Source organism: Pteronotus mesoamericanus, unplaced genomic scaffold (assembly GCF_021234165.1).
Source record: "Pteronotus mesoamericanus isolate MK-2021 breed Mesoamerican mustached bat unplaced genomic scaffold, CSHL_Meso_final contig_94, whole genome shotgun sequence".
Taxonomy (NCBI): Eukaryota; Metazoa; Chordata; class Mammalia; order Chiroptera; family Mormoopidae; genus Pteronotus; species Pteronotus mesoamericanus.
The window spans coordinates 50,899,071-50,913,153 of record NW_026555285.1 but is presented as its reverse complement, the minus strand read 5'-3'; the positions used below and the strand labels follow the sequence as shown (position 1 = coordinate 50,913,153).

At 58.1% G+C, this 14,083-nt stretch overlaps 1 protein-coding gene across 6 annotated transcripts in view; it reads left to right on the top strand.

The window, feature by feature from the left end:
- DCLK1 (doublecortin like kinase 1) overlaps positions 1–9,718 on the top strand; it is a 223,637-nt gene extending 213,919 nt beyond the window's left edge. For 3 of the 6 annotated variants that reach the window (XM_054586554.1, XM_054586555.1, XM_054586556.1), the window contains one exon: positions 6,477–9,716. In XM_054586554.1, coding sequence (XP_054442529.1) covers positions 6,477–6,641 — 165 coding nt within the window. In that variant the 3' untranslated portion in view covers positions 6,642–9,716. Of the gene's footprint in view, positions 1–6,476 lie in introns of all 6 variants that reach the window. The other 3 variants (XM_054586553.1, XM_054586552.1, XM_054586557.1) reach the window with 2 other exon arrangements.
- Positions 9,719–14,083: the final 4,365 nt, after the last annotated feature.

The window sequence follows — 14,083 nt, the reverse complement described above, 5'->3', positions numbered from 1 at the left end:
GGCCCCGGCAGAGCTGGGCGCATCTGGGGTTCTAGAAAGAACCGGGTGAGCAGCAGGCGCCGAGGAGCTGAAGGGGGGACCTGGGATCCACTTCGAAGAGAGTCGCCCCTGGAAGCAGTTCAGCAGGCCGCTGGGCTGGGCTCTGCAAAGCTGCCTCCTGCCCTGGAAATGGTCGCTCTCCCTGCAGGGAAACGCCACGCGGTGGTGCATCTCGATCCTTGCCCTTGGCTGGCGAGACCCCAGTCGGATGGCGAAGCAAAACAAAACGATCATCATAACCGTGGCAGTAAGCTGACTCCAGTGAGGAGGGAGCCGATTTCTACCGATTTCCCCATTCAGTTTTCCCAGCAGACCAAGCCTTTCTGAAGTGGCCCGCCCGTCCATCCTGTCCTGCAGGAAGAGGGCCAGCGACGGAGAAGGCTCCGGGGATGAGCGCGCGCAGCCGCCCCGCTTCTGCCCCCGGGGAGTGCAAATAATGGATGGGCTGCAAGGCAAAGGCACTACATTGTTCTTTTATTAATGAAGACGATTGGTGATGGCCAGCGATGAGGCAGGGAAAGCCGTGCACACGCGCCTCTGAAGACGCAGTCAGTAGATCCAGTAGTCGCCGCACGCCGAACACGCCACCGGGCCACGTGCATGTGTGCGCCACTCCGGTGGGGCCAGCCCGCGCGGCAGCGGGCGGACCCGTGGACCGTAAGGCCCGTTGTTTGCTTAGAGACAGACGGAGCCCGTCACGGCAGCTCGCGGGCGCCGTGCAGTGCGGTCCCCGTGTTTTCTAGGGGGGTGCAGCCGTGGGGAGCCGCACCCGCCGCCACGCAGGCTGGGACGCCAGGGCTCTCACCCATGGTCCGTGGTCACGCCGTTAGCTGCACCAGGACACAAAGCTTGGTCTCCTGTTGCTCCTCCACCGCTGCTCCGAAAGGGGTTTCGGCTAAGGCTGCCAGGCCAGACAAGCGTCACAGAGTTGGGCGCGGTGCAGGCCGGCAGAATAAAGCTCAGGCCTCGGTTCACGTCTGCACGTCACGCCTGACCCTCCTCCGCCCGCTGCATGTCCCCTTGGCGTGGCATAGATGTGCCACGGGTGGGTCCTATGCATTTATGCCAATTTCCAAATTCAGTGTCAGCCATAGGACTTAAAGTACCCGAGGGCTGGGTGCCACTTCATTGGGACAGAGGAGGCCACCAGCGAAATTCAGTATCGGGGCATCCAACCCACAGGCCAGGACGGCTGTGAACACAGCCCACCACAAAACCATAAATTTACTTAAAACATGGTAAGGTCTTTTTGTGATTCCATGTCACAATGTATTTAACGCGTGGCCCAAGACAACTCTTCTTCCCAAAGGCTCACCCCTGCCTGGATCTGGCGGTGGAGTGGCCGTCCTAGGTGTGAGCAAGCACCGTGCCACCGAGGCCTGCCTGGCCTGTGGGAGGCGCCGCCAGCGACCACAGGCGTCCATTCCTCCCTCCGAGAGTCCCAGCGGCTGCACGGGCGGCTCCCTGAGGTGCTATGTTGTGACGTGGGCTTGCCCAGCGTAGCTCACACTTGCTGTGGCAGCTTGGGGTGGCGGCGCACAGTGTTTCCTCTGTGTGGAGTAGGTTTCTATTCGTTGACCTACATGATTGTATTTGGTCTACTATTTATTTCCCAGGACGCCCTGTCCACTCTTGCTTAGCTAAGCCCAGGGCTCAGAAGAGCCGTTGTTAGTGGAACTAGAAGAGCATATTTTAAGGAACTAGACTAGAGCGTCGTCTCTGGTTACTACTGGTCAGCTCCAGTATCCCAAGAGGTTTCTTGCTCACCTCTAACCTGGGGTCATTAGCGCCAAGATGGGGTAACGCGGGTTTCAGGTTCCCTTAGGAGCTCCTAATGAGGGGCGACTTTCGGAGGACGCGCCTGCGGCAAGCCCAGGCCTGCGGGCCCCAGCAGAGCTGTGCACCGTGTGTGCCAAAGACTCTCAGACGAGCAGCCTGCCAGGGGCCGCAGTTGTGAGGCTGGTCACAGGGACCCCTGAGGACAGACTAGCCTCACAAAGGCGGGCCTTGGGGAGGAGAGGCCTCCTGGGCTGGATGTCTGGGGACTTTTTTGTGATCAATACAAAGCAAAGCAGCCTCCAGAAATGTTAGAAAGGGCTCAGAATTTAGGTTTGTGATGAAGCTCTTCACAGAAAGCCCTATACTTCGAATGCTTTGATGGGCAAATTGCCCGTTGAAAAATATATATATTTTATAGAAATGCCTGTAAAAAATTATGGGATAGGCCATTGTTCTATTTTCCTGCTGAATTCATCTGTCCTATGTAGGGGGGCTACAGAATTCAGTTGTGGAATTTAAACAGCGTAATTTTATGGCCGTAATTAAGATTCTAAAGGTTTCGTATATCACAGTGCTGACTTTGAACTGCAGTAAGTGGATGTGAGTTGATAAAATATATGAATATAAGAGGGTATTAACATTACTTAATGTCAGCATTGGATCATATCTAAAGTATAAATCGTATACTTAAATATTGACTCATAATACTTTCAACTTCTTACTCTTTTGTATTAAGGAGTTGCGTGGGGTTCTTTTTTTGTTACTCAGGAAGCATGCACTCATCTGAAATAATTTAATTCCGTATTCGTAAAGAAATACTGAATAAGCCCCTAACACGTGTGCCGCAGTCCGCTAGGCACTCAGAGTGCGGGGGAGTTTCAGATTCCCCCACGGAGAAGCCGGCGGGGTTGGGGGAGGTAAGCCCAGAAAAGACGGTAGGAGTCCTGTGCGCAAGAAGTGGCAGGCGTTTGGATGAGACAGCACTGGCCTCAGAAATTTGGGACGAGAAGGGGCGGTGTGCGAGGAGACAGTGGATCAGATCCGGGAAAACGTTTAGACCTGAGCAGGCGGGAAGGAAGCCCTGGCCGAGCTCCGGAGGGGAGCGTGGCGAAAGGACGCGCACGGGTGTACCCGGTAGGACTGTTTTGATCGCAAGTAAAGCAAACCCAAACCAAACCAAACGGGCTGAGGCCGAGAGGAAATGTGTCACTGTTTAAAATCTGGACGGCCCCACGGTTGGGCCTGGCTTGGCTCGCGGTGGGAGCTTCTTCCTTTTCATCCCTGCTCTCTGCGCGCGCCACCTCCGCCCCCCCCCCGCCCCGCCCCCGCCACCGGGGCGCTGGCTCTCCTTGGACCAGGATGTGGGAAGTGGCCCTGGGCCTACCATCCCGCCAAGGTGGAGATTTGGTATAAACAGGAGGTTTCAGCGTGGAGGGTGGAGCGGCGGCTGAGTGCTCGGGAGGGAAATACAGCGACCTCCTCGCACGTCTCTCCATTTCTAAAGCCACCGCCTTTGCCGGCATCCGTTGTGTGCGGTGAGCTGTGCCGAGCGCAGAGGGGCGCCCCGGCCTTGACCTTGCCCCCCGCGGCGTCTGCCGTGTGGCCGGGGAGACGCTGGTGGTGCCGCCAGGATGCACGGTGGCGGCAGCACCAGGCTTCAGGGCCGCAGGGAGGGAAGAAGTGTGAGAGGAACCACGGTCCGTGGAGCTGGGAGCGGGGAGGAGAGGCCTGCGGACGGTGGCTCCCCCCCCACACCCCCGGACGTCCGGGAGGGCAAGTCCGCCGGGGCCCCCTCCCCCGCGCAGCGATGGGGAGCACTGCGAGGGCCCGGGCGGCTGGGCGGCTGCCTTTCTTCTTCCGCCCCGGCCTCCCCCGGGGCTGCTGGCTCCGGGGCGGGACTGGGCACACCGTGGACCCTGTGCTTGCAGACCCTGCCAGGCCACTCGGGCCACCGGATGGGAAAGCCCGGTCCGTGGCCTTGGCGCTGCCCGTGGTAGGTGTGCCCTCCCCGTGCAGCCCGGGCGGGGGGCGGGTGGAAGGGGCCCCCGGAGCGCACGGCGCCGTTGAAGCCTGTGTCCGCAGACGCCAGGGCCAAGGGGAAGAATCGCTCGGGCCCCACGCAGGAGAACTCAGCTCTGTTCCTAGGGACGCGGCGCGGGGAAGACCCTCCCCGTGCCTGGGCCTCAGCTCCCGGCCTGGAGAGGCAAAGCATCGAACAGAGAATGCTTGACAGCTGCCCGTCCGTCCTAAGGGTCTGCAAGTCCAGCAGAAACAACCCTCATCCTGATTCCCTGGCACCTACGTGATCTGCCATGATGTTTCCAAACACAGCTGCCAGGACGTCGCTGGGCCCGCTCCCCCACCCCACGCACACGGGAACGCGCAGGGCGTGTGAGCCCGGGGGTCGCCTGCAGAGGGCGCCCCGCTAGAGCTGCTACTTAGAGAAATTGGTAGGGGTGGCCAGAAGTGGCCCCTTCCAGGGACAGGGCAGAGAGGAGGGTGGCCCTTCCAGGGACACGGAGAAATGAGAGGAAGACTGAGGGCCACGGGGCAGGGCCTGCACCCTGTCCCCAGCTGCCACGGGGACAGGACTGCGGTCCTCGCAGAGCCGTGGCCTGCTGCCGTGGCCGCAGCCCCGAGGTTGTGGGGAGGAGGTGACCGTGGAGACGTGCGGGCGGGGCGGGGCGAGTACTCGGAGGTGAGTTTTACTGTTGTGAGCTGGTCCTCGCCTTGTCTTCCTCTGACCTGCAGGTCCTTAACTTTAAAACAACATCGTACGTCAAATTGTGAAGAAAACAAACTGTTGTGTTTCTGGGACCTTCACCGTGTAGACAGACTGTGCACATCCCCCTTCACCTCCAGCACATCTGAGGGGGAGGGGGGAGCCTGCCCCCCGCTTACCTGGGAACCGAGCGGCCGCATGGCCAGTGGCGGGCAGAGTGGGCCTCGGAACCCCCCCCCCCGAACCCGGCCGCGGCCCGCGGGCCCGCCGGCCCCACGCCGCAAAGCCTCCGTTGCGCCCAACGCCAAGGGCTCCCCTGGTCCTCAGGGGATGTAGACTAGGATTGTTGTTTTATGAGCCAGAGGAGAGTTTACGTTACTCCTGGAGTTAACAACCGAGTGGTTTTTACATCAGTCAGGCCCGACACAGTGCCTTTCACAAACGTCCATCTCCGCGCGCGGGATGTGTTCCACGTGCTCTGAAAGCGGAACACCGTGTTGTGACTTCACAGCGTTTTAAATAAAGTTAGGGATTTGGGTTTGGGGCACTGAAACGTGCGCACAGCCAGCGGGTGTAAGACCTTGGCCCTCAACACTTTGGCAAGTGGAGGAACGAGACGTAGACGCTTCCACAGGCCGGTCATCGAAGCATCGCAGGGACAGCCTGGGGAGACCAGAAGCGAAGCGCCCGGTCGGTCGTCCCCAGTCGTCCCCGCGGAGACTGCGGCACTGGCCCTCCGCGAGCGGCCCGTTTTTAAAGCGGCCGCCTCTGCCGGCTTTTCTGCCTCGTTTGGGAGCTTGCAGCGGCGGCTCCCGCCCCGCCCTGGCCCTGCTGCTACGCCCAGCCATACGAGGGGCTTAGTTTTCACTTTGTTCTCCGAACCAGGCCGGCTATAAATTTATCTCTGTTCTTTGAAGAAGCGAATAGTAAATTTTCAAGGGGGGAAATGGTGGGGTATATCCCTGTAGAGGAAAAGTAATCTCTTAAAAGCGGAATAACCTCCAGGCTACATCCTTTTAAAGAGGGACTTTGAAACCGGGATGCCTTCGACTTTTAAATGTGCTCAGTGTGTTTCTTCGGGCTCTGTACCCGCTGCTGCGCGCTCTGCGTGGGGTTTGTCTGTAACGGCCCCGTCCCTCCCGCACCCAGTAAATCTGTCTCGCAGCCATGCCACTCCCAGAGGGCAGAGCCGTGGCGGGGCGCACACCCGGGGGTAAACTGAGGGAGAAAGAGGCCCAGCGACCGGCGGTCGGAGCACCTACGGAGTTGGGCCTCCGTTGGTTAATGAGCGCACACCACAGGGAAAACAAGCTTTTTACACAGTGAAATCGCTGGCAAGGTCTCCCTCCGAGTTCAGTGCACGGGGAGCTGTTTTCTGCTGCAGGCGCTGGTTTCATTCACACTGAAACGGTTCTCCCCGGAGGCCTGGCACCCCCTGGGCAGCAGACAGACCGCTGGGAAGGAGGAGGCGCTGAAACAGTGGGGGTGGGGCGGCTCGTGGCCCTGTGTCCCCGTCCCACGACGCCCTCGCCTTTGACCGTTACTCTAGAGCTGCCTTGAGCTGAGTGCGGACGGAGGCGGCCCTGCCTGGTGTCCCTGGGTCACACGGCGGCCCTGGGGCCAGTCCGCAGGGCGGACCGCAGGCGCCCGGGGCAGGAGACAGGCTGGGGGCGCGTGGGTAGGGCCGTGGAGCGGGGAACCCCTACCTCGTCCACCCTGCCGGTGCCTGCCGGTGCCACGGCCACGGGCTCCTCGGCCCCTCGCGGGGAGCCGAGAGCCCCCACGGCGGTTAAGCGCTGCCAACAGAAGCGAGGCACCCCGATGGAGGGGCTGACGAGCCAGCCTCTTTCTCTGGCCTCAGGAAGCTTCGGGAAGGGCGCCGGGGGCCACTCCCTTTGGCCTAATTGTCCTCTTTCTCATTTTATGCCCCTGCTAGACCACCGCTCTTGATAAGGAGAGGCAGGTTTTCCGACGAAGACGCCACCCGGATGTGAGGAGCCGGTACCCGGCGCCGCCAGCTCCGCCCGAGCTCAACTCGGAGTCCGAAGACTTCTCCCCGAGCTCCTCCGAGACCGTGCGCTCCCCCAACTCGCCCTTTTAACGAGCCCCTCGCCCTCCGAGTCCTAGCCTGACCCTCCGCGCCTCGGGGACGTTTTCCCAAATTTATTTCCGTGAAGCAGTTCCATCCGATCTCTCCGGCACGCGACACCCGAGCGGCAAAACAGCGGGTGTGTTTTAGGGCCTCTCCGTGGCGACCTCCCCCGGCTGCACCCGGCGATGGCATGTTCTGCGTGAGGACGGTGACTTGCCGTGCATAGGGTCCTCAAGGGGTTAAGGCGACTTGGCGACTCCTTACACCCAAAAGCAATGACTCTTTTCCTCTGTCAAGCTCGTGTGTAATACGCACACGTTAACCCTCTGAGTGCATGGATTGCGTGTGGACGCCCCGCGGGGCATCCCGCAGGCCTGTGGACGTATGCACACGTGTCTTGGTTTTGCTGCAGATCAAGGTGTGTTTTCAGATGCTGAGCTCTGGACGAGAAAGACACCCGGAATAATAGCTCGCTTGTCCTTCCCTGTAGGTTCAGAATGTGGCAGGTTTATACCGCAGGCAGAAGCCCCCCTGTCTCCTCCTCCCGATCCGATTAAGAAAGAGCCTTTTTCCGTATGACTGGCAGCTGCCATGAGTCCCGCAGCCCGAGCGGAGGGAACCGAGTCTGTGGCAAACAGCCTGATATCCACCCCCAAAAAAGGTGCCCCTCCCCCTCCACCCTGTTCCCCTATAAAGATGTGCTGATGACGCCCCAGAAATGCTGCTTCCACCTCAGCTGCTGCTGGCGCGGGCGCGGACCTCGGGCAGCCTCCCGCCTGGGCTCGCGCCTGCTGAGGGAGGGTCTCGCTGTGGGACATCTCCGGGAAAGGCCAAACAAAACAACAACTGGTGGACAAGAGCAATAAACTGCCAGGTGCTCTCTAGGGCTGGAATTTCAAACAGAGGAAACCAGATCCTGGTCTTTTTCTCACCTGCTTTTTCCCGTGCTGCCGTCTTCAGTGTGACATCCGTCCCGAGTGCCGAATCCTTACACGGGAGCCCCGGGCTTGGCAAGGCAGCCAAGGAGAAAGCACAGTGAGAAAACTGTCCAGAGCATTTCTAAAATGGCTTTGAAGGAAATGGACCACCGGTGAGGCTGTTCCGTGTGTACCTCTGGGTTCCCTACTAGACTCTCCTGGGCAGAGCAGAAGATGACAGGGAGCGCTTCGGGGGCCAGACCCCCCGCCCCCAGGTGCCCTTCCTGCAGGCCTCCGTCTGCTGCTGTCCAGAGGGACAGGTGGTTTTCCTCTCTGGGTTGCGTGCCGTGTGAGACCTGCACCTTCCCTCCCGTTCCTGTCGAGCTGCTGCTGGGACGGACGTCGCCGCGATGCGTAGGAGAGAGGCCGGCCGGGGGCCGCGGAGGCAGGTTTGGTTTGCTCGGTGTGTGACCCAGGAGACCCACGAGTGCCGCCTTGTGCCGTTTGCATCCGGATGGCTGGCAGCGCGTCCCGTCTCTGTGTTGACTCTATTCCGCTACCTGCCGGTCTTCGGCCTTCCTAGAGTCAGTTCTTACTTTCAAATACACATTGGTCTTCAATGGCTGCTTTTTACCCTTTGACTCATGGACTGTGGGCTCTGCTAATAGAGGTGTTAGGATCCCATCATGTCATGATTTTTGCATCGTGGCTTTCTCAGTTTTTTGCTCTTCCCCCTTCAGGTTTACTCCTCCTTTGGACTGTGTCGTCCTGACATGTGAACAGTAGGTTATTTACTGAGAGTCCCCTCCTTCAGAGAGTCCTGAGACCGTAACGCGCCGCGTCGCCGCGTCGCCCGGCTCAGTCAGGTCTGGAGCAGGGGCGCAGGGCAGAACACCAGGAAGGGTGTCGCTGCGTAGAAAGAGTCCGCATCAGTCAAGGAGCCTGACTAGGTCAGAAATCCCTGCTTTCTCTAGAACGATAAAGCGAAGCACTGCTCTGAGTGGCAGCAGAGTAGCCACGCAGCGTGGCCTCGGCTCCAGCTGCGGGGACACAGAGGATAGCGACCCGCCGGCCGCAGGCTGCGCGCGCCCTTTTCCCTCCGAGTCGCGGCTTTCCCCGCGGGCGTTAAGGGCGGCGCTCCAGCATCCAGCGCACAGAACGCATGGCGCATGGCTCCGGCCCTTCCCCCTCCGCGTCTCCGGGGGCCGGGGACCCCGTGAGGCTGTGCGGGGTTTCCCAGCACACGACAGAGGGCGGCGTGGCGCCCGTCCAGCGTGGAGGGCCCAGCACCTCGCCGCAGGGTGTGGGGCCCACACTGAATCCACAGTGGGGTGTGGCCTGTCAAGGAGAAACATCAAGTGACCAGATGGAAAGCCATCTCTCAGCATCGCGCGATCAGGACCCTTGCCGCCGGGGACGTGGCACCCAGAGGGTTAACCGACAAGCACAAGGCAGGCTGACAGCGTGGGTGTGTCCGGGCTGCCTGGCCTTCAGCCAGCGCTTTCTCGTCTTTCTTTTTTCCTGACATTCTCGGGATAGTTCGAGTCTGAAATAATGAAGTGGTGGTGTTCTTTAAGGAATTCCTCTGACCAAATGGATCTTGTTTTTTTCCCCAGTTTGTCATCGAATAAACATGTATCATTACGGCAGTGTATCTCTGTAATTATCGATTCGATCATTGCCGCACGTGTTGCCACATTTTTTCTCAGTAGTGAATCGCGCTCTCGCGGTGGTGGTCTGGGGACAGGGCTGTCTTTCCTTTGGCAACACAGGACCGGCCATGTGGTATTTTCAAGGGAGTTTTAAGATTCGACTTTTCCATTGGGTGGTAGGCTAGTTGGGAAAGGACTCTTTCATTCCTCGCCTTGTGTGCGTCCTCTGTAGATGAGAACTGTTCCTAGCGATGAACGCGTTTCTTCTGACGTTGTAGCAGAAATCATTTTACTCCTCACAGTCGACGAATGTGTGCTTTGCTCCCACCTGTTAGAAGGAAACGTAAGATTTCAGTCCCTGGAAATGTTTTTACAGTAGCCCTCATCTAACTTACACATGGTGCATATTAAAATAAGCAGAGACAAAAATGCCAATAAACAACTGAAAACGCTTGGTGTTTTGTATTCAGTGAGACTCGTGTGGCCTGCCGGCGGCCCCCACCCCACCCGCCCCGGGTTGCGGTTAACAGCCCCATAAGGCATTGTTGACAGCAAGCAATATATACGTGAATGAAGGCTGAAACTGCGCTCCTTCACCCTTTGAAACATATTTCAGTTGGAAAAAAAAAAGAGGAAAGAAAAATTGGCTTCGCTGAGAGGGTCACGGAGCTACCGTCTGACCAGAGCTCACGCACATTAAATCACGGCTCTTTGCTGGCCGAGGGCGCCCGCGAGACACCTCTGTCCCCGCGCGGGGGAGCGGCCGTGGTTGAGGGAGGGCCTCCTTAGCGTTACGGCGCTGCCCGCTCGCCCTTCTCCAGGCAAGACTGTCGTTTTTCCGTGATGAACTATTTTCAAAGGTTTTTAATTTGACCGTAAAAAGGTGCCCCGGGCTGGTTTACTCCAGACGGAAGGCCTGAACCCGAGTGAAGGTTCGCTGCCCCTGTTCTCTGCCCTGCCCGATCCTCCGGAGAGAAGACCCACCGAGAGCCTGGTGCGTCTCCCCCTCATCGCGGTTTCAGGGCTTCGGAAAGCCCCGCGCTCCCAGCTGGCAGGTGATGGGATTATTCATTGGGATGCATTTCAAAAAAATAAATACCGAGCCACCTGGCATAGATTGTAGATAACGTATCTTTTCTGTAATTCATAAATCATTACCTTTTTAAATGCTCCGTGATCTTTTTCTGTCCCAGCAAAGATTTTTAAAAACTTGAAGGCACTCCTTTCAAAGGCTAGTGTCCTCTGCGAGCCGCCCACCTGCTTGCTCGGGGCGTGGGAGGGGCCTCTCAGACAGGCCCCCGCTTTGCGTGCAGCGATGGCGGGGGGGGGGGGGGCAGGCACACGCTTCTTCAGGGGAGGGGGGGTTTCGTTTGTTTGTTTTTCTTTTTTTACTTCAACATCAAGTTCCACGAAGCCAGAAGTCCAAAGGGAAAACAGTGATTAAAAGCACTTCCCCAAACTAACAATTTTTTGTCAGTTCAGAGATAAGAAGGGCATAAATTAACACGCTTCAAACTACTTCTGTTTAAAAGCAAATCAATCCACCACCTTGAGGACGCGCCGACCACCGGATCCCTGCAAATGTGTGCTTTTAAAATCAGCTCAGCGGTGCTTGCACACGGAACGGAACGAGTGGGGCCCGCGGACACACGTCATCACAGGGGCCTGTAATTCGTGTGTAAGGACGTTCTGGAGGTGCAGGGGGAGGTCCCTGACTTTTTATTAGCTCAGACACGCAGCCATACCTTGAGTAACGTTAAGGGTCTTCAATGGTGGGAACCAGGAAGTTCTCTGCAGAGTCTTAGGGTGTCTCTGGTTGAGGTGGGGGCTTTCCCCTTCGTTTTTGCCCCCTCCCCGCCCCCGCTGCTGCTGCTGTTGGGCTTCCACGCTGAAACTGCGGGGATCGTTTTTCAGGGAGGGAGTTTCTACCGGGCAGGTGTTTTGGTCGTGAGGTTTACCATATCTTGCCCTTGGAGACAAGCGCGAGGTCTCATTTTGTTCTTTTCTCTCGAGAGGAAAAGCACGGTCTGCAATTAAACCAAACCCACGAATCTCCTCCGCGTTCCTTTCCGTCAGCCGAAGTGAGAGCCCTTCGTGTTCCTCCGATGTAAAATTGTACATTTTTGTCTGTGACACACTTGATTAATTTAGAGTAAATCATGGTTCTACAAGCCTTCACTGTTGGTATGAAGAGGAAGTGGGACTTCACGAGGGATGATAAAGATGCTATAATGTCAGTTCCTTCCAGTCCAATTCAGTGTGGTAAGAAAAACACCTTGGATAGTTCTCTAGGGGCAATTTCTCACTTGCCATCGACATTAATCTTCAATGTAGCCTCAGAAAAAATAAAAAGAAATTGAAACTGGTCCAAGGTTAGAGTCACATCCTCGATAACTTTTTGAAAATTTTATTAAGAAATTAATAACAGCATTTTTCATTCTGGCGGAGAGAGAATTATCAAAGGATTAGTTGAGTGTGAAATTAAATAGTATTTTGCTCATGCATACTAAAAAGGTAGGCTAGGGACTTGCTGCGTTTAAGCAAGTTTCTGAAAGGTTTCAATTTGGGGCAAGAAAAAAAGTTCGACGTCTCCTTTGAAAAGACTGAATTTATCAATTGCTGCATGGATCAGAGGGCAGAGGGTAATTTTTGATTTTGAGAATCTTAATGAAAGAACTTTCCGACGATTTGTATCCATGATTAAAGCTGGAATGAGATCCAATTTTTTTTCCTAACCTCTCCGTTTAAGCTCATACATGTAGGTGAATGTGGAATGAAGTCAGCTGTGATATATGATGTTCATTTATCGACTGAGCTTTTTTGATGTTGCCTGTTTTTATGTAAAACATGTTCTTAAAGTTAATAAAAGAATAGTACTCGGTGTACGAGCGGCTGCGTGGCGCCCTCACCGCGGCGTCCCCTCCTCGGCTCCCTCGGCCGGGACGGAATACAGTTTCACTTCAGTTCAGCTCGTAACCGACCCAGCCCACAAAGGAAGAGCCCAGCTGCGCTCCTGGGGAGCTGTCTCTCGGAGCGAGGCTTTACAAATTAGTCATGCGGTCAGAATGCAGCTTTCCCACATGTGCCTCCGAGCAGAGTGTCCATTTCATGAGAATCGTTCAGAAACAGCTATTCCAAAAATGTCCCTCTTCAGGCGTTACCAGCCCGCCTGGGCCAGGGACGTGGAGAACCCCAAGGCAGCACAGCTCAGCCTTAATTTCTCCCCCAGCCTGGGCGCACCAGGTCTCGGGAGAAGAGGGGCGTCGTACCCCTGACCTGGACTCAGCTGCCATCTTTAGCGCGGTTTCCCCTCAGGCCTTCCACGGGCCGCGTCGACCTTAGGAAACACTGCCAAACGGCGCCACGGCGTCCCGTCCTTTGCTCTGAGGTTTTTCCGATGCCAGGAGATTGGAGAGGCAGCCGGCAAAAGTGACGGCCGGTGCCCTGCTGTCCCCTGAAGGTGCCAGAATACCTCCCGGCCCTTGTAACATCAGCAGCCGCCACTCCCTTCTGTGCCCAGGCGGCTGCCGCGGGCTGGCCTCCCGCCGGTTCCTGGTGCGAGGTCCAGGGGTCCTCTCCCGACTCCCGGGGCAATGGCTGGGACACAGGAGCCCAAGGGGTTGCCCCCTAAGGCCCAGGGTTGTTTCGGGAGGGCTGGCAGCGCCACCAAACCTGCCGCCCAAAACCTGAGCCCTGAAGAGGATGAGAAATGGGGGAAACTCCTTCCTCGGGGGGGGGGGGGGGGGGGGGAGCCGGACAGGAAAGGGCTCCACGGCTCCCGTGGCCGGTGGTTGGAGAGGTGCGATTTGTTCTGTCCAGATAAGGAAGGAGGTACATGGGTAAAAGAAATAGGGCAAGAAGCACTCTGGGCACTGTCTTACAACATCTCCTCACACAGAAGAAAGGCTCCGCTCTGCCTTAGAAGGTAGCCTTTCCCCGCACCCCGGGAGGGGCTCCCGGGGAGGACGAGGACCCCGCCCAGCCAGCTGGACCAGCCAAACCCGCGCTGGCCGCCCGCACGGTGACAGATGTCCCTGCCAGCTTGCCTGCACATTCAAATCATTCATTCAAACGCTTCTTGAGCGAGTGCCAGCGGCACACGAGGCGCTTCCCTTCGGCTTAGGCGAGTGAAGGGGCCACTCCATTGTCCGGTTTTATTTCCTCTGTGGGTCAGGGGACTTGGAAGAGGCGAGGGGAGGCCCCCGGCTGGACGGCCTGCGGTGTCTTCTGAGACTCTCGGTCCAGAGCGCAGGCACACAGGCCCCACCGCCGGGGAGGCCGAGCGGGCGGCGGCGGCGGCGAGGCCGCCTCCCGGGAGCGGGCGGCTGCCATCTGCCCGTCGGGCGGCGCCCGTGCCCACTGGAGCTCTTGGCTCCGCTCCTGGCCTCGGACCTCCGAGGCCGCCCGGCGCCCTCCCTGCCATCTGCAACGGGCCCTCGCCTGCAAGCGCGCCGCAGTCGCCTGCTGAACGACGTCCGTCTGTGCGGCAAGCGTTGCCCGGGCGCCACCGTGAGCCCTGCGCCGGGGAGGATGCGGGGAGCGCGCCCCGGCGGCCGTCACCTGCAGACACGTCTGTGGCCCTGTCTGTCACAGCGGCGGGGGCGCCGCCCTCGGAAAACCCCTGGAAGGAGGAAAAGCCCGGGAAGACCGGCGGGGGGGGGGGGGCGGGGGGGAAGCAGGGAAGGCAGGAGGGCGCCTTAGGCCACAACTGCCACGGTCTCACGTTCCGGGGCCTCAGTGGGAGAGTTTAAGAGGAAGGAGGCGTTTCGATGCCTGACAGCGCATCCCTCAGAACAGCCTGAGGAGATGCTCCGCGGGAATCGTGGACGGAATTAGCGCGGACAGAACATGACCTTTGGTTTTTTCTAGATCTTCATGCGGA